The 26,513-nt window shown below is 37.3% G+C and overlaps 1 protein-coding gene across 2 annotated transcripts in view; it reads left to right on the top strand.

Moving 5' to 3' along the window:
- The window catches only part of gcgrb (glucagon receptor b), a 55,099-nt gene extending 36,283 nt beyond the window's left edge, over positions 1 to 18,816 (top strand). The window contains exons 2-14 of one of the 2 annotated variants that reach the window (XM_037974724.1): positions 3,895 to 4,042; positions 4,228 to 4,324; positions 4,416 to 4,523; positions 8,775 to 8,863; positions 9,109 to 9,212; positions 9,604 to 9,760; positions 10,857 to 11,016; positions 14,681 to 14,741; positions 14,876 to 14,945; positions 16,525 to 16,613; positions 16,919 to 17,063; positions 17,412 to 17,453; positions 17,747 to 18,816. In XM_037974724.1, coding sequence (XP_037830652.1) covers positions 3,989 to 4,042; positions 4,228 to 4,324; positions 4,416 to 4,523; positions 8,775 to 8,863; positions 9,109 to 9,212; positions 9,604 to 9,760; positions 10,857 to 11,016; positions 14,681 to 14,741; positions 14,876 to 14,945; positions 16,525 to 16,613; positions 16,919 to 17,063; positions 17,412 to 17,453; positions 17,747 to 18,169 — 1,599 coding nt within the window. In that variant the 5' untranslated portion in view covers positions 3,895 to 3,988 and the 3' untranslated portion in view covers positions 18,170 to 18,816. Of the gene's footprint in view, positions 1 to 3,894; positions 4,043 to 4,227; positions 4,325 to 4,415; positions 4,524 to 8,774; positions 8,864 to 9,105; positions 9,213 to 9,603; positions 9,761 to 10,856; positions 11,017 to 14,680; positions 14,742 to 14,875; positions 14,946 to 16,524; positions 16,614 to 16,918; positions 17,064 to 17,411; positions 17,454 to 17,746 lie in introns of both variants that reach the window. The other variant, XM_017425578.3, reaches the window with a different exon arrangement.
- The last annotated feature ends 7,697 nt before the right edge of the window (positions 18,817 to 26,513 follow it).

The following is a 26,513-nucleotide window of genomic DNA, read 5'->3' as shown; positions in this document are numbered from 1 at the left end:
GATTCAGTCAAACTGATCAGGATCACCTGAATTTGAAGCTCCACATCATTAAAGCTCCAACATGTTGTGCAGTTGCTCTCTGTTCTTCTCCAGGATGAGATTGTGTTGAGCTTCCTGAGTTGCGTTTGGTTTGCGTTGACACAAGATTTGCATTCACCATGTTCACTCATCACATCGACACAACCTACTGATTTATCACACCGCACGGTTTTTAGTTTATTTAGGAATTATTTTACTTTAAAATTAAACATTTTCCACGCTATTCCGCATCATTTCCTTTTTTTTATCATAACCACTGAGCGAGGTTGTGACAGCTGCTTATCACACGCAGTAACATTAGTAAAAGCCTTCCTGCACTGCTGTTCTGTCTGTCACCAGGTTTAATTCAGACCCTGAGGTTTTAAAATAGCAGTGATTGGATTACAAACCCCAGGCACAACAGCACATAAACAGGGCCATAGTGGCTCAAGAAAAAAAAAAGAAAGAAAAGCTGTCCTTGAAATGGCACATAAGGACATTATTACCTGAAGTAGCAGAAAACCAGAACCTTTTCTAAATATCAACTTACTTATTGAAGTTGCATTAGCAGTGTCTGCCAACAGCAGCCTTTTTTTTACATACAGTCGTCACTTTTACTTAGTTATTTACAGAAACCTCAGTGTAAAAAAGGATAAAAACCTGATGGTAAAAAAGAAAATGAGAACAAATCTAATGTCAAACTAAAAAATGTACATGATTTTTTTTGTTTTTAAAGTCAAATTTTGTCAGCTTTATTTTACTCCCACTTCACAATTCCAGGTGAAATTATTTTAAATATGCATGCATTTAAATAACTTATGCATGTTTTGACTTTATAAATAGCAGTTTTTGCATGCCCTGTTTCTCAAGGGTGGCCTCATATCTGTTTTCAACGCTATTAAAATCATTGCAATTATTTTTAAACTGTGCTCGTTTGCCCTGAAGTGGTGCTATAACCTGCTGAGAGCTGAAAAAGGAGAGCGTAAAGATCCCATTTTACAGAACAACTCAACAGAAAACACAATCTGTGTTATGAAATGACAGTACCAATATTCTGCTTGTGAAAATGACAAAATTTGCATCTTTGTTTAATCTTTTTTTCAGTTCATTAGATGACAAAAAGAATGAATACAAAAAGGGCAATGTCTAATACACTGTGTTCATATAGAGTGGGGTACGTTTATATATTTTTACTTAGAAATAGCTGATGTCTGGAGAGTACACGAGCAATAAGGGGGAGAGTCATTTTCTCGAATGCAGTGGCTTAAAGGATAAAAACAGATTATAATTTTTATATTGTCAGCAAATCTATGAAAAGAGCAAAAGCAACAATGCCAGTCCCATAAAACTGTTGCGTTTCGGAGCTCATTTCTCGAAATCTGTCTAAGCTCACTTGTTCCCTCGCTAAAAGGTACAGTTCTAAAAACGTGCCATATTAATCCAGCCATGGATTATCCTGTACATGTACACATTTAAAACTGTATTGTTGTTTGCAGGCCTTCTGTAACAGGACTAACATAATTTAGTTAGAAAAGCCTTGTATGCCATTTGTAGTCATTCTTTAAGTTTCGCTACCTTTAAAGGACTGCGATAATCAGATTGTTATTATTATTATAGTACTTCAAACCAATTTAATCCCTTTGTGTAATCTGTCTGTCTGGTTGGTTTTCCTACTCAGGCAATAAGATCTGCATTAGGTCATAAAAAATAAGATTTTTACTGTAACACCACAAAATAAAAGACAAGTGCAGGGTAAAAAGAAACATCACTTTGTTTTATTGCTGTTGGTTCTTTTACTAATCTTTACAACGCGATGGGTATTGTTGTTTTACTGAGATTTCTGCGAAGAGCTTTTTGTGATTCAGCGGCGCTCAGGACACACAGGACTTCTGCGTCAGAAGCAAAACGACTGGAACAGAATGGAATTTGAAACGTTTTAGCCAAAAATGTTTCCATGGTCAAGGTGTTTTTTGCAGAAACGTTTCAGATTTCGTTTTGTTCTCCTACTGCGTGGGTGGAGAGGGTCAGCTGGTGCCACAGGGATGGACTCCAAACGGCGTGGAAGTAACCTTTAACCCTTTCCGGATTGTTGAGAAGCAACAGTTGCTTCTCGAAGGTCATTGCTGATGTCTTCCCGCCTTGGCATAATGTTAACACACACCTGAATGCTCTGAAGAAGCAAACAGAAAAAACTTCTATTTTAAGGAGGAACTCACACTGATGATAACAGTTAGTCGGCGCCTTTGATTAGGGTTTTTTATTTGCTGTTTTTATGTCTTGATTTAGTTCTCGTTAAATAAAAACTGATAAAGTGTAACATGTTGGTTATGGTCTGATGAAGGATTCAGAAACTCTGACTTCAAGCACATTATCACCTCAAAGACGCTGTGCTTACTTTTTACTGACTGTAATTCTTCAATGGCTTCATCCGTAATCCTCCTCTTCCTCTCCACATTATCTCAAACACTTGCATACAGACTCTGATGGCTATAAATTGCTTTTGTGTAAGGTGTGTTATTGTATAAGAGGGAAGAGGAACATGCTGAGTCTGAAAACTTCCCCATCTCCTGATACACCTTTCAAATGATTACTGTAGAACTGAAAGAAGACGCTTCTCTCTTTGCACTTCTGTGTTTGCTCATAGAAATGCTTCGTGTTTTATTGTGTTCACCTATGAGAACGGAAATCAATAAAGCTGTTATCTCACAAATAAATAGATGTCTTTTGGCTGTTTTTCTTTTTGAATGACATACAGTAGAAAGACATGTCTTTGATCTGGAAACTGGGAAATTCGTATTGTCCTCCCTTAAAGGCAAAAGGGCCATTATGGATTTGCCCGTGTTTGTGTGTTCATTTGTCCGTACCCACTGGACAAATTTTAATAAAATAATCACTGCCTGTACATCTACATCTTATTAACTTTTGGAGTCAACCTGATTTAAGATGGCTGCCACAGCTTAGCAGTTTTAGTAAACGTAAAAATGGTCACAACTCGGGCAATTTTACAAATATTGTGCTAAAATTTGGAGTGGTAGTAGCTGAGAGTTATCCCTAATACATACTCCAAGTGTTAACTGAGCACGCATCTGGTTTAGAAACTTTGCCATGAATTATTGGTGTCAACTCTGTTAGTCTGTTATCAAATTTTCTCCACAGAAGAAATTTTAATAAGTCTTAGAAAGTAATCACTAGATCTCCATCCCCAAATGATTAGTTTTTCAAAATGGCTACCATGGTTAATTGGCAGTAGCCATCACAAAAATGACTAAAACTCATTCAGTTTTACAAATTTTAAGCCAAAATTTGGTATGATAGTAGCTTTGTGTCATTCGCAACCCATACTGCAAGCCATTAAAGGCATTCATTTTTACAGTCAACACTGTCTGACTGTTAGCAAAATATCTCTTAAACTACTGGAGAAATTTTAGTAAAACTCACAAAACAATCAATAAATGTTTATCTTGAACTCATTAACTTTTGAAGTCAACCCAATCCAAGATGGTCACCATGGCTAACTGGCGTTTGCCCTCTCAAAACAGTTATAACTCAGTCATATTTACAGATAATGTGCTAAATTTAATGGTTCTAGTAGCACACAGTTATCCTCAACTTATACTCTAAGATTTATCACATCTCACAAGATCTAACAGTGATGCATGTGATTGTGCAAGACAGCATTTTCATGGTTTCAACAAAACAGCTGTAAATCTGTCATTTATCCACTATAAGATGATCTCAGTTTAAAACTCTGACATGAAAGGTGGTGGCAAATATGCATTCCTTCAAAAAGTGCTAGCCCTTTATTTATTTATTTATTTATTTTTTGATGTAATCTGTTTTTCTGTAGCTCATACACTCTTTATGTTGTGTGTGTAGGCCGCCGGGTGGTTTAGGGCCGAGACTGCCTCATGTGTTGGGATTCCTCCGTGTTCTGGTCCCCACTGACCTCCATCCTCCCAGCATCAGTGGGATGTCCCAGGTGTGCTGCCTCCTGGCCTTGCTCATGCTCTTCAGCTGCACAAAGGTACAGTGCCTCACTCTTCCTCACACACCCTGTCAGGGAGTAAAAGTGATGCTTTAATCCTCCCCTCCTTCATTTACACTTCCTTGAGTACCAGTTAGTGAAACTGAGGGGTCCCAGATGAAGAAAAAAAGATGCTGTGGGAGTGTTAAAATGTCAGAAGAAACTTCAGGATGCTCTTCTTTCAGGTCTCCTCTGCTAACTCTCTGGAGCAAGTGAAGGAGAAGTGGAGCGACTACAAGAAAGACTGCCTGAGCACCATCAACTCCACACCCCCTGCCGTAGGTGAGTCCTTCACGTCTGACCGAGATGCATTCAGGTACAAAAAGGTAAGCCTGAAATACACAGATCACTACAGATGTGCTCTCTGTTACAGGGTTGGTGTGCAATAGAACCTTTGATTTGTACGCCTGCTGGCCCGATGGACCTCCAGGCACCATTGTCAACGTCAGCTGTCCAGAGTTCCTACCATGGTATAAAACAGGTCTGTGTGAGGGACAATTTTTGCAAAAAAGAGGAGTTTACATTTTTAAAAAACAGGATCAACTAACTCTATCAACAACTTGTTGGTGTTTTCTGTTACGGTGTATCAGCACCTGCCCTTTTAACATATGCGTTTATGGGAGTTTCTGTTTCAGAGTGCAAAATTTGAAGGGAAAGCATTAAATGAATCTTGGCAACTGCTTTGGTAACCGATGCACATGCACGTTAGTCCCCATTGCACCAATATTTACAGCCTGATAACCCTGAAAGCCCTAACTTTTGCGCCTGACATGCTGTCATTTGCTATGAAGAAAATGCTCAGCTGCTGCACACCAGTAGTAGGAGAGGATGGCTGAGAGAAAAGATTCTTCGCCGTGTAAATGCGTTTTGAATGTCAAAAAAAAGTGTCAATTTAACAGCCGCCAAGTCGATTTAACCTTCATTTACAGGAGGAAATTTAAACTCCTACTGAAAATACTCATGCAGTTTCCTGCGCGTCAAAACTTTTTGCAGCTTTCATTTTTTTTTAGTTTTTTTAATGAGCACACCATCATCTTTTCTTGCACGTTATTGCAGAAACCTTTCCCAAATGGCAAGGACACAGTGATCCAGCTTTCAATAGGCTTTAATGGCTTCTCTTATGTGTTCTGTTCAGTCGTGAACAATGAAAATGAAACAGGCATGCACACATCTGAATGCAATAAAGCTGACAAGTGAAGTCTTCAGACAATCATAGGGGAGTTTCTTTACCAACATAGAGCAACTGAACAATCTGTTATGATTCAACCTTAAGAGTTCATCTTCAAAAAGTAAAAGATAATCAAGTTGTGACTACATCACTCATCAACAAACACACTGCTTTTGCGTCATTAGTAAATTACAGGTCCGTTTGTTTGAGGAATATTTCTTTTTGTTCTGATCCTGAAAGACTGATTTGATCATTAATAAACAAAATTATTTTGAGCTCACCCCAGTCCTTGACATTTTGTTCTTATGATTTGTGAAACAGCACCAATGCCCCAAGCTTGTTAAGTGATTAAATATTACTTTTTTAAATTTTACTTTTTTTCCCCTTCATTTTTACTCACTTTTGTGATTTGTTTTAGTGTCTTTAGGCTTATTGCATTGATGTTCCATCTGAAAAATATTACCTGGTTTCAACCATGCAGTTCTTGTCTTATTGTTGAATTTAAGTAGACAGCAATCAGGGTTATCGCAGCTTGAAGAATCAGAGAAATTTTAATTTGGTTATCAAGCTAATCGTTAGAACAGTCTTTCTGTCAAGAAGCATGGAGACAGAGGTGAACCCAGAACGCAGACTCAAAGCTGATAAAAATGAAAAAACTAATTTATTAACTAAAGAAAACAGTCAAAACAAAAGGACTGACGTGGCAGTAAAACAAACAAAGACAAAATCCTAAAACGAGAGACAGGGCATGGCAAGGAGCAAGACACAGGTAGACAAACGGAATGATCCAGTGAGTAGTGAATGAGAAAGACCGGTACTTAAAGACAGAGGATAATGAGGAAAATGGACACAGGTGAGAGAGAATAATTACAAGCAGGTGGAGATGGGCGTGGCAGACCTAACAGGAAAAGTACTGGGGAGGTGGAGATTAACAGGGCATGAAACAGGCAAACTGAACCGAAACAAAACAATAATCAAACACAACAAACAGAAAATACCAAACTATGACACTTTCAGCAGAAAGAAACCTAAATTTTTTTTGCAGGTTGAACTCTAAATTTAGTATTTTCATGGCTCCTTAGTTTGTTATGATTCACTTCCTTTATCAGTATTTTCTCTTGCTCAGTCACCGTTAGCTTGTCAGAATTCCTCCTGATTCTCTAAATCGAAAAGATTGCTGTCTGCTGCAGGTAAGATAATGACTGCTCATAAGTACTTTACACCTGCCCTTAACTATACGGATGATTTATACAATTAATGCCAGCCTATAATAGTTTTTAACTTATATAACCTGATGTCAGAGGTGTTGGGGTTCAATGTAAACCTGAGGACTACTACTGTGGAAGACATATCTAAAGTACTCCTGAGTTAAAAGGTTGGAGTAGATTTTCATGAGTAAATTATTTAGTATTTTACTGTATTTAGGTGGTTTGTGTCATGGAAGGGATTTTTAAGTCAATGATTGAACCAAAATACTCGTGCAGTTAAAGGTTAAGAGGCCTATTTTTAAGACATCATATTAGTTTTGTGGACTTTTGATGAATTACTGAAACAGTTTTAGCTGGTTTCTTGTGAAACTGCAATTTCTCACTGACAAGCTCCACTTTTGAGACAAGAGGTTGAAAATACTGTAGTGTGCTTGTATTTTATGTAAGAGCCCTTCTGGACTGGGTGATGTCAACATGGGACATGAAGTGTTTCTGAGTTTTTTAAACTCATTCACTTTCTTTGATGGTGTAAATAAAACGGAAAATGCTTTGCGATGAATACCCAGCTCCTCCTGTGTCCTTGCCATTTCCTCGAATGAACAAAACTAAAATCTTCAGAATGATATGAACGTACGTATTAGAGTTTCAGGGTGTGAAGGCCAAACATCAGTCAAGCTCCACAATAAACCTAAGCTTGTTAATACTTCACGCTGCATCGCTTTTAAAGATTATATAAATGATTCTATTGATCTGGTAAAGTAAAGCATGTCTTTTTTTAACAGACTTAATAACATTTATATTCATGTTACACAAGCAAACATCTAATAGCGATAAAAACAGATGCAAAACTTGCAGAATATTTGCAAACTGAGCATCAAAAGACAGCACAATATCTGAAGAATAATTCTTAATGTCTCTGTTTTTATTCAACACCAAGTCATGATTTCTATCCTGTCTCTAAACAGGCCCTTTATGTAAATAACAAAAAGTTGAAAACATGGAAAAAAAACACATATTACATAATGAAGCCGTTATTTCAAAGATAAAGGAAGTTGAGTTGGACTCCTGTTTCTCGCAGGAGTCCAACTCAAGTCAACAGTATGGACACGTGTCTTTCAGGCGAACATGTGATATTTTGTCACAACTGATAAAATTGTCAATTTTATTTATTTTTTTGATAAAACGAACACTTGTACATTGTTGTGGTCACACTAAAATGTGAAATGGCCAAATCTCCTCCTGAAGATCAAACCTATTTGCTGCTGTCTGCTGTGTCAGAAAAGAAGGAGAGGAAACAAACCTAGCAAAAAAATCCTGAGGTTTTAAAGTTTGACTAGTGTTGATGTTGTCACAAAATAAATAAATAAAAACTTTTGTATGCTTAGACAAAGCAGCTATAGACTAGCCTTTGTGTGTGAGATTTCTATTATGACTGTTGTCAAAAAAGGACAAAAAAATAATAATTTCTAAAAAGCGACAGCTGTATTTTGAAGCATAACAACTGCACTAAATTACAGCAAAGGGTAGCGTGAGAAAATTAGCGCAGCTCTTTCTACACAGAATCTTTATTCACACGTGGTTTGTGGTTTGGCTACTTTCAGTAATTGCGAGCGAGGCTGTTTCTACTATTTCCTGTTGGCACCTTGGCGGGAGTCTTTTTTTGTTTCCTGTGTGAAGAAAAGATCTGATGTTTAGCATTTCTGAACTATGTTTATTTACTCTGTGTGTGTATGTGTGTGTGTGTGTGTGTGTGTGTGGCCATGTATTTGATACATTGTGGGGACAATTTTCCTAACATATACTACCTTGTGAGGACCAACTGCTCCTTGTGGGGACCAAAGCCTGGTCCCCACGAGGAGAAAGGATGTTTTTGAGTTAGGGGTTCGGTTTAGGACTAAGGTGTGAATTGAGTTTAGGTTTGGTTTAGAGTTAGGTATGTACTGGTAATGGTTAGGGTTAGGGTAAGGGTCAGGGTTAGGCTGTAGTTAGGGTGTAGAAATGAATGGAAGTCAATGGAAAGTCCCTGCAAAGATAGAGAGACATAACATGTGTGTGTGTCTGTGTGTGTGCGTGTGTGTGTGTGTGTGTGTGTGTGTGTGTGCGTGCGTTTGTTGCCTAGAATAATATAATTTTTTAATCTGTAAGCTACAATCTTCAGTTATTTTTGCTCCATTACCACTTTAAATTAACGTATGTTCAGAAAAAATAAAAATAATAATGATCAAACAAAATATACGTTGTTAAAATAATTTGTTGTTTTGTGAAAATTCTATTTCAAAGACCTAATAAAAAAAAATCTAAAAATGTAGATCTAAAAATCTAAAAATAAAATCTCCCGTTCTGTGGTTATGAACAGTTCAGCACGGCGTGGTCTACAGAGTCTGCAGCGAAGATGGTAGATGGGGACCAAAGAACACCAGTGAATGTGAGGACGACCCCGATGAGGTTGGTAAAAACAGCCCAGAGTGTCTGTGGGTAAAACTGTGTGTTCAGTGAATTAACTTCTGCCATTTAAAGCTGTTAACAGTGACAGATGGTTGAGACTCTAACATAGTCTTTCCATCTGTTCACACTCTTTTTTTCTTGTATTCTTTTACCCTCAAAATGATTTCACTTGTGAGTTTGTGTGCTGAAGATGAATGGAGTCCGTGGAAGTAACTCCCTCCGTGCCTCTGTTGTGTTTGCAGCAGCAGTACGGTCACATCCTCACGCAGCTTCGAATCGTGTACACAGTGGGCTACTCTCTTTCACTGGGAGCCCTGCTGCTGGCTCTGGGGATTCTCATCAGCTTCAGGTACGTAAGAAGAAATACACAGAAGAAGAATGAAGAGGAAGATGGGAAAACATGAATTTATAAGAGACTGGAAGGTAGATAAAATAAGAAGAATTAGATAAAGAAAGTAGAATAGCAAAATGTGAGAAAAAAAATTACCATGAGAAAAAATATTAGATTGAAGCTTAAGCAAATGAAAAATACAGGAATAAATAAATTATTTGGGAAGAATGATAAGAAGAAAAGAGGAAATACCAAAGAAAAGAAGTGAAATAAGAAGCACACAGGAAAAACGTGTAAAAAAATGTAGAAAATAGGAAGTAAAAAATCAGACAACAATAATAGAAAAGGGAGAAGGATGGAGTAATAAAGGGACAGAATATGATCTCTCTCTTTTATGTTTCTGCATTAGAAAGCTCCACTGCATGAGGAACAACATCCACATGAATCTGTTCGCTTCCTTCATCCTGAGAGCTGTCTCCATTCTGGTCAAAGACGCCCTCCTCACCCACACGCTGGACCCGAAGAGCAGCGGCGATGTTCAGACACAAGCCTGGGTCAACATCTCGGTGAGAGCGCGTGCACATTCACGAGCCGCTCGTTTCAATGCCATCCTTTCTTTTCTTTGCTTCTCCTGCCTCAGTCCTTCCAAGGGTTTCACAAAAGTTTAGTAACTACAGCCTCTGTAGGAGACCAGCATGGATTATTAGGATTTCACTGAAATGTTGAAATAGGAGGATGCACAATTTTAAAGAGTTTCAACAAACCACAGCCACAGCTTTTTACCCGTGTTGAATGTTGCTAATAAAGGTAAACTGCAAACACAGACCAGTCAGATTTGCACAAAAACATGCAGATATGGCTGGTTTCATGACTTAAAAAACAAATATATAACAATATAACCTCTACAGGTGAAAACACAGACTATCAAAGTTTAAAAACTCATCAATTAATCTATAACTTAATACAAATCTGATTAGACTATGATTTTGTGTCTAAACAGATTACATCACAGTCCAAAAAGTTGCAAATTAAAAAAAATATATTTATCTTTTCTTCAATTTTTTATTTTATCTTATTTTTTGGTATTTTATTATTATTATTATTATTATTATTATTATTATTATTATTATTATTATTATTATTATTATTATTATTATTCTAATCAAGAAATTTGAGCAATTTTGTGCAGTTGAGTAATTTATTTCCTTGAAAAAAAACAGAACAATTTGACTTTTTCTTGTTTTTCCAGCAATCAATTTTAAATTTAACCAGTTAAAAAAAAATAAAAAAGGAAAAGTGCAATTGAAAATGTGACAGGTCATTATGACATAATTCACATTTTTACTACATTTCATTGAATCTTTTCATAGCTGCACAGTTTTCATAGGAAAGAGAGAACGACACCATTTGAGGATTTAATCTTCAGTGTATCAGATTTTGTCCACTGTGCTGTTTTTTTAAAAATTATTATTCAAGTTTTAAGCATCATGTTAACTCAGCCGTAAAACTGAACTAAGACATAAGAAAATAGTGTCTAGTTCTGATGCATATGAAGTCCAGGAACACTAATGGCATATTTACGTTGCTATTAAAGAAATAAAGTACAGCTCTGTGAATTTAATGCTTTAATTCCACCTACATGCATGTCTTGCTGTGTGTCAGGCTGTGAATTGGTGCCGCGGCGCCGTGGTGATGATGCAGTACAGCGTGATGGCCAACAACTACTGGCTGCTGGTGGAAGGCATCTACTTGTACAGCCTCCTGGTCATCACTGTTTTCAGCGAGAAGAAGTACTTCTACATGTACCTGGCCATTGGCTGGGGTAAGATTTCAAACTGTTATAAAAACCGTCGTAACTGATCTTATTACAGGAAGTTGTACTTCTGTGTGTGCGTCCATTTGTCAGTCTGTTAGAAAAATATCTGATGAACCAGTGGACTAATTTTAATGAAACTCCCAGAAAGTAATCATTTTATAACTGATTAATCTTTGTAGTCAACTCGAATGAAGATGGCAGCTAACTTACATTTCAACCTGGAGAGACTCACACAGAGAAAAGCTGCAATTAAATAGTTTTATTGGACATGAGAGACATAAGATTTTGGCGCTTGGACCCCAGCAGAAGGCGTGAGTGCTGAATAGCGATAAGCTTGGACGAGAAGTTTAGGATGAGGATTAGAGGCGTCTTCCCCGGGCTGGACACTGGTGGTGGAGGTCGAAGAGAGGAAGGAAGATTGAAGGAGCTGGGAAAATAGCGGTAGAGGTGGGTTGAAGTTCGGCGGGTGAACAGATGAAGCCATGATGGTAGTCTTTTTAAACGATGGCTTGCTCACTGATTGGTTAAGATGGAGGCGCGGTCTAGTGCTGATAGGCTGCAGTGGAAGTGGATGATGCAGCGATTGGATGATGCAGGTGAGGCTGAGGCAGGTCTTCCAGTTTGAATTCACGCCTAGGCTCCATTAGCAAACACAAAAACAGCTATACCTCTGTCATTTCTCAACATTTGACGATCTCTGTGTTTTTTTGTATTGGTTGTTTACTAATCTTTGTTTTCTGTGTTTCTCTGTTGTTTTCTGTGATCTCGTGTTCAGTTTTGCCCCCCGGTGTTTCTCTGTGCCATCAGTTTATGTTTCTCTTGGTCAGCTCCATCCTCGGCTCTGCTCTTTCACCTTCACCTGTTACTGGTGTCTCATTAGTCTCATCTGTCTCATGTCCTCTCATCGTCCCCAGTAGACTTATGCTCCTGGCTTTTCACCCACTCCTCAGTCAGTCATACTGGTTTGTTTCCCTGTCTTTGTCCTTGGGTGCGCCTTGTGGTTTTGTTCCTTGGTGTTCGGTATTTTGCTGCCACGTCATTCCATTATTTTTTTTGTATTTTTGTTTCCTTTGTGTATTCTGCCAGCTGCCATGTCAGCTCTTTGTATTTTTAATCATTAAATCTTTTCGTCCCTCTCGTCGAGTCCTTGGGTCCATTCACAGCTCAACAATTCCTGACAGATCTCAGTTTAAAACTCTAACATAAAAGGCAGAGGGCAATGTGTATTCCTTCAAAGAATGCTAGGCCTTAAATTAATTAAACTTTATTTCTGAAAGACCAATGTGGACGCTTTCTGTAGAGCTGGTGTTGAGCCAGATGGTGGACATCAGTAACAGGAAGTCGGTCTGTTATGTTATGTTATGTAAGCAGATACACATCGACTGCATAGACAAGCATGGAAAGATTACCAGTCTCTGAAGGGATCTAGTGTTGATGACAGTCCCTGAAATGACAACAAGGACAGAACATGGTTGCAACAACTGGTGACTAGTTAGAAACACAAAAACTGCAAATTTTAACTTGGAATGGACAAAGATTTGGTTTTCTCACAAAATTGTGTCAAATTTCTTGCATGTTCTGATTCATGAGAATTAAATTGTGAAGGGTTTGAGATCGGTTCAAGATACCTGCAGCGACTTCTTGATTATTTTGAGAGAAAAACTAAAAGATGTCCAGAATTCCAGCACACAAGAGCAAGGCCCTGTGAGGAAATTGAAAATACTCAGAAATGTTTCGAGACATTTTGGAAACTATCTTGTGAATGCAGTTTGCAATTAGTCCTCGACAATCACGACCCGCTGAGACGCTGGCTTAACTGTCTTTCCTTCTACTGGTTACCAGCGGGGCTGAAAACCCAGAAAGTAGACTTGTTTTCTTCAGGTTGTAAAGTTTTTAGCTCATTCTCTACTTTCCCCTCTTTATGAGCTGAAGAGTTTTTGGACAACTGCTAGCCTTATCTCATAATGTGATGCTCACGTGTAAGTTGAATTAGAAGCAGTAAATGATCACATATGTGGATAATTTTCAACGTTTCCCATCAAAATAATAGAATATAAACTTTTTGGTTTGTTTTAATGAATCTCTTCACAGCTTTTTTTTTTTTTTTTTGTCAGATATTTAATTCAGTTCTAGTGTTAAATTTGCCACAACTGTATATTTTGATAAATACACAATTTTGCCCCATCCCTATCTTCACCACCTCTTTGTCTACACGTTCTTACAACTGACTCTTTACACTTTTAATATTTTTAGCTTGCTTACATTACCATACCACTAATACTGTACTTCTAATATTTAATAAACGTCGCTCCGGATAGCCAGCTCTGTGAAATTCATCAGTGAAACTTTACAGGACTGGCTTTTATGTTTGTTTAAATGAAACTGTAGCTGTCTTCATCCGTCTTTTTTTAGAGCGTCTGTTAAGATATAGTGCAGTACGAGTTCAAGGGTAGAGGGACTTTGTAATGTCAGGGACTTCTTTGGTTCTCATCTCCTCTACTATGTAAATATATTCAGACAAGATTAAAAACTCCACTTCCAATAAAAGGGTTTCACGTTAATGTAAACATCATGTAAACAGTTGCTAGTTAAAGTATAGGTTTCTTATTTAAGGATCAAAACTGATGCTGTTTATTTCCAGTGATGTGACCGAAACTCAGACTTTCCTGTTAATTGTGTTACGATGCTGAGCTCTGAGCTCAGCTGAAGATGCTAAATATTTCAGCAGTTCTGAGAGCAAAGGCTTCTCAGACGAAGCCACAAGTTTCCTCAATGTTAAAACTCAGGCAGAACTTTGACACTATCATTGAATATCAAGCTACATTTCACCATATCAGTTACAAACCATTCCTTTCAAAAGATGTAAATGAGAATAAGATGGCACAAAAAGAAAAAATAAACTAAAAGTAGATGTTTTCATTCTGTATTCATCAAAATTCTCTGTGATTTATTTCATTTACATTTTAAAAAGCACAGCAGATAAAATGCAACAGACCAGTTAAACAAAGTACTGATACAAAGTATAATTAATTAAGACTACAGCTGTTTTTTTATTTATCCACAGAACACAAAAAACACTGAAGATCCCTGAATAAATAGGTTATGGTTTAAGATTGGTTGTCTAGAGATCACAACAGCTTTCATAATAAGATCATTTCAGATACTAAAAGATTCAGATTACTTTTTAAAGCTGATGTTTGTAAATAACAAGTTAACAGAATATTTTTTGGCATACAACGGCTAAAAAAGCTAACAGTCATTTGAAGTTTTCGTCCAGCTGATACTTTTGAGTCATCGCAGCCTGATACTGAAAAGGAGACAAGGTTCATGATTGTTAGAAATGTTTAATGGGTAAAAAAGGAAAAATGTTTGCCTTATGCTGGTGTAGATTCTCAGTCATCCAGGCCATGGTAAATTCAAAAAAAGTTAAAAAACAAAAACAACTGGACTTCTATTCTGTAGCTGAAGACGTTTCGCTTCTCATCCGAGGAGCTTTCTCCCTTGAAATTTTCATTTTATCATAATAAAACTGGTATTTTCCTGCTTAAATCTTAATAAAAAAAACTTGTTTAGCTATAAGCTTGAGCTTTGTGTTCCAAATGAGTCTATTTTGGACGAAATGAGCAACCAAGAGCCTGTTAATAATCTAAGATGTCTGTGTTATTTTCAGGTACACCCCTCATATTTGTGATACCATGGATCACCGTGAAGTTTCTGTATGAAAACAAAGAGTAAGTATGAGGGACTTTAAAGACTTTTTAGTAACAGATGGTTGTTCGTGTTGCAGAGGATGAATATGTTTACAGTTATTGTGCAGAATCCCAATGAGCTGCATTGTAAATGTGTGTGTTGTGTGTATATTTAGGTGCTGGGAGAAGAATATTAACATGGGATATTGGTGGATTATCCGTTCCCCTATAGTGTTTGCTTATCTGGTAAGACTGTATTTGCCAATCTGTCTCTCTGTTCCTGCCTTCATTCCCTTTGCAACATGTGAACAACTGTTAAAGAAAATAGAAATATGTATTTATTTTAAACATTGTAACTTGATTTTTTTTTTTTAAAGAAATGCAATTAGACTAAAAATGAATTTCACACACTGCTAAACAGCCTCAATCAGAACCAATGCTAATATTCTGCAGCAGGAACCAAACTGGACCTGCCTCAGTGTGTAAAAACATGGATCTGACTCATTGCCAATCCTCACTTAAAATACAGAATCTTCCTGTAAGTGAAACTTAAAAACACATCCCTGATTAAACTGATAAAATATACACTTTGTTTCACTCTCAGATCTATTTATGATAAGTGTTACAGCTCAGAATCATAAATCACATTTTGAAAGAAACTTTTGGTCTTTCTCAGGTTATAAAATTTCACATTAACACAAGCAGAGAAACCATCACTCATTGGTTTTAAGTCACAACTTAAAGGACCCACAACCAATGGGAAGTGATGCTCACTGGCGTTGCTACGACGAAGTGTACATCTGCAATTTCCAAAAAGCTTACAATAGTAATTTTACAGGTTCCCTGCTTAAATTTAGTCGTAAACAAATTTGTACCTGACAAAACCAGATTCTCAGATTCAGGCATGGATTCCATCATATTTTGTCGGCATTTATTTCTGCAACGCCTCACTGTGAGTACTCTTTGCACACATATTGAGCAGTGATGCATTCAGGAAGTGCTCGTAGTGACGCAGAGTGAACGAGGGAACATTTCAAACGCAGCCAGAGTCACCTGAGGAATTTTTACCACGTGTTTTTCTGTTTCCATAGAGACAAACAACATTCGAGACGAACAGGCTGAAAAAGCAAATGTGCACATTAACTGCAGCAGCCATTTTCACCTTGTTCAAAATCATAGATGTTTACACATATATGCATATGCACGCACACACACACATGGATACTTGCCTAGATGCATTTCCTCAGCCGTGTAACTCATGTAGTCTGTATGGAAATTACATTTCATTGTAATCAGAAATATAAGTGACGTGCAGCTTTTAAACAAACTTGAAGTCGTATGTCATCAAACTACAACTCTAACGCGATTAGGAAGCGTAATTATTGCGAACAGACTCAGACTAAAGGAAACTGCATTCGAGTGAGTTTAAACACACCCATTCACACCAACACATCTGTGATGACAACATCCACACTTTACCAAACATGGAGCTCCAATAACCTGAGTGCTGTAATGAAAAATATGTGCTGTCATCTCAGAGGGTCCTGTATTACATCATGGTGTGTGTGTCTGTGTGTGTGTTGCTTAAAAGAGTACTTGTTTTACTTGGTTATAGAGATAGAGATCTTTGCACAGTCACGTATTTGAGATCTCACATCCAGTTTGAGGAGAAGCTTGACTTCAGGTTAAAAACAATATTAGATAAATGTAATTTAAGATTGGACGGCTGGTTGTTTCAGTTTTCTTTCTGTCTGTCTCTCGTATTCAAAATCACAGATTAGCCTTCGTTTTTCTAAACACAGGCCTTTCTCCTTTCGTTTTTCAGATTAACTTCTTCATCTTCATCAGGATAATTAAAATCCTGATGTCTAAGCTCAGAGCTCACCAGATGAGATACACCGACTACAAATTCAGGTGAGGAGAAATATGAATATAATAAATATAAAAAGAATATTGTAGCAATATTATAAACACTTAAAAACTAAAATGAAACATCTTCTTATTCATCCAACTTGTATTGTTTCTCATGCTGTGTTTCTATACTTTCTTTGCTGTTGTTTCAAATATCTTACATGTCAAACTGCTTAAATGTTAGATAAAATGTTGGATATAGCATCCATCTGAGAGAATCTAATGTTATTCAGTGACTGACCTTTTTTTTTAAATTTCTGATCATCTTAAAACATTTTTACTGTTTCCTTTTTTCTTCTCGGGTCCAGACTGGCAAAGTCAACGCTGACTCTCATCCCTCTGCTTGGAATTCACGCAATCCTCTTCACCTTCGTCATTGATGAGTCCGTCCCTAAAGGCTCCATGCTTCGCCTTATTCGCCTCTTCTGTGACCTCCTGTTCAACTCCTTCCAGGTCCGAACTCAACGCCACACGAAACTTTTCACAAATACATTAGATACTGACACTTTTTGAGGCAGACAAGATTAGTTCTCAGCAAAGAGGAAGGTTAAACAAAACATGTCATCACGGTGGCTGTTTGAGTCACTTTCTCCTTAGATGTTTGAATAAAACCGTGAAGAACAGCAACTCTAAAAAGACCAAAATGCCTTCTGCTTCTGGAGATTGATGAAGTATTACTGTTACATTATTTATGGTAGTATATTGTCTCTCCAATGAAACGCATTATACTAACATGCAGCTATTTGTCAAAATTAATAAAAAGTTATTTTTTTTGTAATTAAATATCTTTTTTTGTCGTAGGGCCTACTGGTTGCCATCCTGTACTGCTTTGTCAACAAAGAGGTGAGTTTGTTTTGCTTTTGTTGTTAAAGCTTTCCCTTTGTTTCCTTTGCTTTGTAGTGAGGATGCATTTTTGCATTTAAGTTCTTTTTGCAAACACACGTTTTTTCTTTGATATCTCTAAAAGCTCCATTTTTCATTTTGATGTCAGACAAACACAACAGCAGCCGTCTGTGGCTCTAAACTCCTAAATGGAGTCACTGGCAGCACTCACCTATTTATTAAATGCTTTGTGTCACATTTAATCTTCCTCACCGCGATCTGTTTTCCTTTTTGCTTTTCATTCATCGCCTCAGGTGCAGTCAGAGATGCTGAAAAAGTGGAAGAGGTGGAAACTAGGAAAGGACATCGACGAGGAGTACCGCCACACCTACAGCCAAACGCCCCACATGAAGAGCGGCAGCGTCGCCACCGGGAATCTGCTTGATCTCCATGACAACAATGCCAGTGACCCGAGTAGCGACTCACCCCGCCTCAGCAGGGGCGACTGCGGCCCGTCCAGCTCTGCTGCACCCAGAGAGAACCGCAGACTGGTGGTCTTGTACAGCAATGGAACGGAAAAAGGCAGACCGGCCAAGAACAGACACACCCTGCAGTTCTCTGTGCAACCTCAAAGAGGCGCCACCAGCAACGCCAGCACTGAGACGGAGGATATCTGTTCGGAAGAGCGGCTCCGGTACCGCTCATATGTGCAGGAAGGAGAGGAAACCACCATATGAATGGAATCTTCATCACGAGGAGATCCAAAATGTTAAAATCAGTTTAAACAACACATTAACACAACTGCTGTCATGGGAAAACTATGAAGAAAAGCTCAACAGAGATCACAACATTCATGGCTTAAAACTGCACATGTTCAAAGTGATATTTATTTGTATTAGGAGGCTTCAAACTTTGGGAATGATTAAATATTAGGAACCAACTTTATTGGTTTCTAAGGGAACGGTGCCAGATGTACGCATTGTAAAGAGGACTCGCAATTCAACGCCAAACCTGTGCTGCCATTGCTTAAAATGATCAGGTTGTGTGTGTGTTTGCAGCAGTGGGTGCTTATTTATGGTACTCAGTGGTTTTATGAGACTGAGCTGCAGCATGCATGAACCTTCATCTTTTGTTCTCAGAAGTTGCAAGAACAGCAGGACTGACCTATTCACCGGAGACGAATGAATTGTTGCATCTAACGTTGAGAGTAAATGTTAGCCATTCTGCAGACGCCTCAATGAAAATGGGTGCTTTTATCATCAAAAAAACTGTGTTATTATGCTTAAATAAACATGGTTTAAAATAACAATTGCCAAAATATATAAATGTCAATATATGACAGATTTTACATAATTTCTGTGTTGCATTAAATCAGTTTCTTCAAGGCTTGCCTATCATTTTTCTAGCATCTTCATGCTTCTATCAGTTTTTACACATTTTTAAAAATCTGAATGGAGAAAAGCAGGTAAACAAAAATTCAAATACGATATAGAAGCCATTCATACAATAGTCATCGTACTTCCTTTTTTTTTGCAAGAGCCAAATTTACGTTTATATTATCCATATGGAAAATTAAGATCCACACAAAGATTCATTCCTTAAACTGTAGGAAGACAAACTGAATTTAGATTATGAAAACAATTAAGCATTTTAATAAGTCAAAGGTCGCTGGCAGTTATCATAATAAAGCTTTAGGATTAGGGGTTAGGAGTTTGGGTGTTGTAATTTTCCATAAACCTGTAATTTTTTTTAAATATTTGGTCATGACATACTAGGGACGTCCCAATCAAGATTGTTTTTTTCCCCAAATACCGATCAGAGTCATTAAGGGCTTTAATCTGATAGCCTACTTGCATGTTTTTACAGCGCAGACTACAAACCAAAACTATATAGAGAAAGATTAAAATCAACGCTCAAGGTGTGTTGCTTAGCTGGGCTAGCTTTCAGAGTTAGCTGGGTGAACAGTAGTCTCCAATCCTGGTCCTCGAGTGTCACTATCCTGCATGTTTTACTTGTTTCCTCTGCTCCAACACACCTGATTCAGTGGTTAAATTACCTCATCATGTTCTGCAGAAGCTTGTTAATCACCCATTTGTTTAAATCAGGTGTGTTTGAGCAGCGAAACAAGTAAAACATGCAGGATAATGACCCTTGAGGACCAGGATTGGACACCTCTGTTCTGAGTGTTTGGATTTTACGTGTCTAATTTTGACCCTACGCCCAAACTGTATACTGTATGTTGCAAGTAGCTACAGACTCCTCTCATTTAAAAATTTAAAATACTTCCACGCTGCAGACATGTTGGCACGCTCTGTCCCAATGTTTTACAGCAGCTGTTTACAGCAGCTGATGTAAAGCCACAGATAGAAGGCCAACAACGAAAACCAAGAGCTGAGTGTGGTCAGCTACTCCAGTCAATAAAAAGTGCCTTGATCAGGACCCTGATCCGATACTCGACTCGGGACATCCCTGTTATATGCTGAAAAGAACAAGTTGGTCTGGTTGCCTAAAAAGGTTTCCTAAAAAATGACTTGCTTTCAGGAACATATTGTGGTTAATATTTTGTGTCATAAAAAGATCCACAATGAATGACTCATTGCTATTCTTTTTTTTTTTCACTTGCAGATTGAGTCAGGGTTCGTGTTTTCATGACAAAAGAGAAATGGAAAGTGCTGAACGTCTTTATTATTTTTATTATTTTGTGATTCAATGGAATGAACTGAGACCAACAGGGATTTTCATGAAGAAACTGCAAACTGAATTTTTCATCAAGGACAGAAAACTCATGTCTCATGTCTTCAAATGTGAACTGTACATTGTAAATACTCAAAAAAAAAAATTGCACCAAATTGAAAACAGCTAAAATATTATTTTGAGAAAAGACTCCTTTTTCCAGAAAATAAGCCTAAATGATCAGATTTTGTTTTTAAACTGAAAAAGTTGGAGTTGTCAGGTGTCTAATGAACATGATGTTAATGAAAAAAGTAAAGTTTCCTTTGAAAGCCAGTTAATTGTCTCTTATGTCTCTGTGGATCCAATTAAAATAAACTGTCAGCAAAAAATGGTCTGTATATGTTTTTTTTTTTTAATTGTTATTCCTCAGCATACTGACTGATTTTAAGTTTGTAATACTAAAACACTTTTTTTTCAACTTAACTGATGTGTGAGAGTTGGTAAAAAGAATTCACCTGTCCAAGATTTGCATTTCAACTTAAGTTTAATACAACATAACAGATAAATTATTCTCAGCACACACACGTGTAAATAATCCCTCTTTAGTTCATAATGTCTGTGCACAAAGCCAGTCAGCTGACTGAATATTTGGCAAGTTTTCTCTGGAGATCACTGCAGCATGAAATTATTATGATTCATTTGTGTGTTGTTGCAGAAGGTAATAACTCGTCAGCTGATGAATTATGTATCAGCTGCACACACATGACCAGACGTGTGTGTTTATGTGTGTTCTTGTGTGCGACTGATCCTGGAGTCTCTCGGAAAAATGCCTCCCTGCCCATCTGTGCATTTCCATAAAACAGAGAACGCAACCCCCTGGAGGCTGCTCGCTGCATGGCAAGATTAAGGCAGCCGGGAATACGATATTAGCTCCGACTGCCTCGTGGAGCCACTCCAGGGAATCACCTGACTTCCACAACATGTAAGGACAACTCTGAGTGCATCAAAATACATCAGACACTAAAGGTTTGGACAGGTTTACCACAAAAAACATGCTCTGCACTAAACCCTCCTAGTTTACAGCTTTCCAAAGTCTCTACACTACATAACCAAAGGAATTCATTCACTCACCCAAATCATTGAATTCAGGTGTTCCAATCACTTCCACGGCCACAGGTGGATACACTCAAGTACCTAGGCATGCAGACTGCTTCTACACGTATTTGTGAAAGAATGGGTCACTCTCAGGAGCTCAGTGAATTCCGGTGTGGTGCAGTGTAAGGATGCCACCTGTGCAGTAAGTCAAATTTCCTCGCTTCTAAATATTCCACAGTCAACTGTTAGTGAGATTATAACCGAGTGGAAGGGATTGGGAATGACAGCAACTCGGCAACAAAGTGGTCGGCCATGTAAAATCAGAGCAGCTCAGCTGATGCTGAGGAGCACAGAGGTCACCAACGTTCTGCAGAGTCAGCAGCTACAGACCTCAGCGACCATCTGCTAAAATCACATGTGAATAGAGACTGTCGACAAAAGAGACATCCATCCATCCAGGTGACAGATTTTAGGCCGAAGATGTGAAACTTTTCTTAAAAAATAAATAAAATTCCGTTGTTTGAAGGAATGTATATTACTTTGTACACCAAATTAAACAAGATCTTGTGCAATCAAAGTGCTCAGATTATGTGTTGGGGATTACTCTCAGCTATTACCACACCAGATTTTAGCTCTATACCTGTAAAACTGATCGAGTTACAGCCATTTTTGTGTTTGCTGAAGTTGATTATCAGTGGCAGCCATCTTGAATCAAACTGACTCCAACAGTTATTAAGTTGTATTTTCATTCAAAGATTATTTTCTAAGAGTTTCATTAAAATCTGTCAGGTGGTTTGTGAGATATTGTGCAATACATACAGACAAACCAACACACACAAACACAAGTTTTGAAAAAAGTAAACGAGGTAATAAATGTTGTTTTCTAAGCAGATTCCTTTGGGTAATAATAGATAAAAGACAGATTCATTTATTGTAAAGCATCAAGAAGCATTACTGTGTTAAGCAAAGCAACTATTAGGTCATATATCATTCCATGTTCTCTACCGTTCTCGCTGTTTACCGTATTTAAGCTGCTCTCCAGAGATCTGGGGGAATAATTACAAAAGTACATTAAGTTTTCTTTTTGTTCTTAAAACGAAAGAAGTTCACCATCATTTATAGCACAGTTTACAGGGATCGCACACATTTAACATCCCTACAGATGATCCTTACAGATCTCGTGAAAATTCCAAACAGCACATCTTCTGTTCAGAGCAAGAAATAATCACCTAAGAGGAAATATTCAGAGTAATTCAAAGAAAACACAGTTATTCTACTAGAAAAGCCTTTTTGTGTTTCTATGTGCAGAGTAAAACTATGGAACAGATGAATGCAGAGAGAAGCAGTGCAAAAAGAAATGGTGATAAAGAGAAATAAAACATAAAGATGACTGGATTTCCATGAATTACTCTGTTTTGAATGTCGCTTTTTTGTAGTCGGCATGTCAAAGACGGAAGTGCTGGCTCTGATTCGGGAATGTGAAGTCGAGTTATTCAAACAGAATCATGTGATAGTGTTTACGTTTTACATGGTGCGTGTATTCTGTGTAATTAGAAACATGTTTGTTGTAATTAGAAGATTTACATGAATAATGAAGCTGGATAAATACTAATGAAACACAAATGATGGATGATTTATATTCTTTCTGCTCCTTTTTGGACATGTAAGATAAACCATCAAAGATGAAGCTATGCTGTCATGTATTTTTCCTCATTTTTTAAAACTTTTATTTATTTTCAATTAATATTTTTTTCTCTCTTTTTAAATATTTTCTGCCTGCATGTTTGAAGTAAACAAATCCAAACTAAATGAAAACAATCAAACTTTTAAGACCTCTCGTCGGCTTGAATTTCAGCGCAGCTTCGTTTAATAAAATGATCAAATATTCAGATTATCAAAAATCTTTAATCTCATGGAAGCTGTGGACGTAGAGCTGTGAATAAAAGGAGACGAGCCGCCATTTTACTAAATTCCATCTTCAATGCAAAGGCCAGAGTGATTATTAAATAAATCATTAAATATACTGACTGAATAAATATTTAAAAGCCAAATCCAGTTTTCCTCAATGGTTTCCTGACCTTTAGTGGCTGGAGTTAGAAATTTGTTCTTTCTTTATATGTGTGGGTGTGTTGGTGGGGGAGGGGTTGGACTTCCAGACGGATCTTCAGCATAATCCCCGGTTTCTGTCTCTCCGTCTCGTTACAGTACCTGACTCCCCGTGAGCTGCAGCTGGAAAGGAAGTTGCGTACATGCGCCACACTAGTAAGAAGATTTTTATTTTTGGAATCAGGACAAACACACCTTGAGAAGCAATGTGGGGCTAAGATCAATCAGTTTTGGCAGGTCTATTGTGAAAAGCACTTAAGTTTTAAAACAGGCGGCAGCCGCTCAAGGTTTACAGAACCGCCAATGTGGAGGAAGAGGAAAAAACACTGTTCACATCTGTGCAAACACAGTGAGAGATTATTGGCAGGGAGCAGATATTGCAAAGAGTCGTGTCATGCCTTACGAGCACAATACAATCAGGTCAGTGATATTAATCAAACATGTCAGAATGGAATTATTGTCATTTCCCTTGTGTGCAGTGGTCACATGGAAAAATTAATCAGATGTGATTGGTTTCCTTTTACTTAAAGGAAAGAACATATTGTAGATGTAGTCAGCAGACAAATTTAACTTTTAGTTTGCTTTATGTTTAACTTTTAATTAAACTATTGCCACGAGGGGATAATCAGCAGATGGCAAACACAGAATGTAAAGAAAGAAAGAAAAGACAAGCCCTGAATCACTTGTCAATAAAGATTATTCAAACAACATGACTGTGCAATTGGTATTGACCAAAGGAAATTAAAAAAATAAATATACTGAACTGTTAGTGTTGATAATTAAATTCCCAGCAGACTGTTTTTAAAGTTAAATGTTTGTTTGTGTCTGTCTGCAAAGTCATGGTTGAAAATGAGTGAAAAACAGAAAGTTTTTTATTGTTCTGCAGAATAAAGTCTAAACGTGACTTTTTTTATGAACAGAGCATTTTTTTGTGCTTAATGTGAGTTGCTATCTTTATATTTGAACCAGCCATTGATCCATGCATCTGTTTTCCTTGCCAGTGTTTCTGTGTGGAGTTGAGGGGGGAGTTACAATTTAGAGTTGTCAGTTCACCTAACGTGCATGTTTTAGTCTGCAGGAGCAAAGTGGAATACCTGAAGAAACCTTAAGTGTGCACAGGCAGAACCTGGAAACTCCACACAGAAAGGCTCAAGCCGGGAGGTGGAGCTGCGACCTTCTTGCTGTGAGACAACATCTTTAACCACTGCGCCACTGTGAGATTTTAACTATCAATATAAAAGGTAAAGCATCTTCACCTTTTTTTTTTTTTACAACTGAAGCCATCAGTATCTGATTTCTGTGTGCTGCCATGTTGTAAATTTAATGGCATGTAATTGGATGTAGGACTGTAAGCCCCGCCTACTCCCTCAGACACAATCATGGTGATTTGAGCATCAATTAACTAATTACAACTAAACATACTTAAGGAATATTTGAAAATATAACAGGAAGTTTAGAATTATTTAATTTAACAGATGTCATTGACTGAAAAACATTAATAATAATCCCATTAGTTTACATGGACTTAAACGTGTACTGGGGTCAGCCTAGAGGGGGCGCTCTTGCTGTTTTCACTTTAACTTCTGCATTAGGTTCCTGTGTCTAGTTATAACTATATGTTGGTGATTTTAACTAAAACAAATTTGCTTTTTTTCTGTTTTTTTAGTTTCTTTATCTCATTATGTCAGTATTTTTGAAAGAATTTGGAGTATAACAATTTAAGTTAGAATATTCTATTTTTTAAAATCATTTGCTTTTAGTTTTTGTAATGACAATATTTTAAATACAGTATATGGTGAGTTTAGTTGAGCATTATTATTATTATTATTATCGGGCATCTGTGTTATCTTAGCAACATTTTAGTAACAAATAAAATGACTTTGCACCACAGTAAATTTTAATAAACTGTCAATATTTGAAGTTTGTTCCTGATATCTGAGTGAAAGAAATCCAGTGAACATAACTTTAATTGCTTTATTCTGTCAAAATGTTTTTTTATTTTATGATATCTAATAATGGCAGATGTTCTTTCTTGCATGACAAAAATACCAAAGTGTTTTACATAACTGTGATGTGAAAACAGGAACTGGAGAACCAGCCTCACTTTTAAATCCTCTGAGAAAGTTTTGATCAACATTTTCTTTAATTTGTTCAAAGTTAAACATGCTTCTGCTGCCATTTGTCAGATTAAAGCGACACACTGAGACAAAATTATAGTCATCCATCATTTCTTTCATGGGGAGCTTTAAACATGAAGTTTAACAGATGTTGATCTAAGTGCTACATTGATCGCTATCAATCACTCATAATTATATAAATAACGCTTGTGCAGAGGAGTTTATACTGCCGAACTGAGATGAACTTTAAAGCAGATGCTAAACACACAAACAGACAGTTGTGTGTGTGTGTTTGTGTGTGAAGCTCAACTTCTTCACCACTTATTAGAACTGAAGTCGCCTTTCAGATGAGAGATGAAAGATCTTCAAGGACCAAAAAAGAAAGTCCAGTCTCTTCTTGTTCAAATACTTAAAAGTTTTTGTGAGCGGTTCAGGACAGAGGAGGAGAAAACAGCAGGTGGTGAGGAACGCTGCGGACAGATGGATCATCAGAGGAGCTGAAGAGGAGAAGAAAGGCCAAAGTTTTCTTTAGACATTAAAAAAAAACTCACTGATTTATTTATTTTTTTTTTTTTTTTTTTACAATCTACTGAAGCTGAAAAGTAGCCACAGCAGAGATCTTATTAGACCTGTTAGAGTTAGAAAATGTTTAAAACTGAACAAAACGCCAACAACGTCCAATCTAGATTCATAGTTTTAACTCAGACTTTAATCTACTGAAAATAAAAACAACACTACAGTTAAATTGTTCTCATTCTGTTTATTTTTATTTCTTGTTAGGATAGCTTTTCAGCTCAACCCCAGGACACAGTATTTTCTATTATATGTTAATTTTCCTCCGAAATTACTTGATCAAGGTGCCACTGTTGAAAGATAATCCAGTTTTCCAGACGCAGCTGAGCAGCTGATGTTTCAGCTCCCCTGGACTCTGTTCAGCACCATGACACCCCTACATTGTTACCAAGATTATTATACTAATTTTCTGTTTTGTGTGTTGAGGACGAGGCACTACCACACCAAATTTTAGCTCAATATCTATAAAACTGACAGAGTTATAGCACATTTTGTGTTGTTACGGACAAATTAGCCT

Source organism: Kryptolebias marmoratus, linkage group LG3, assembly GCF_001649575.2.
Source record: "Kryptolebias marmoratus isolate JLee-2015 linkage group LG3, ASM164957v2, whole genome shotgun sequence".
In the NCBI taxonomy this organism is placed as follows: Eukaryota; Metazoa; Chordata; class Actinopteri; order Cyprinodontiformes; family Rivulidae; genus Kryptolebias; species Kryptolebias marmoratus.
The sequence above is the reverse complement of the archived record's forward strand: the minus strand, read 5'-3'. Positions and strand labels throughout refer to the sequence as shown.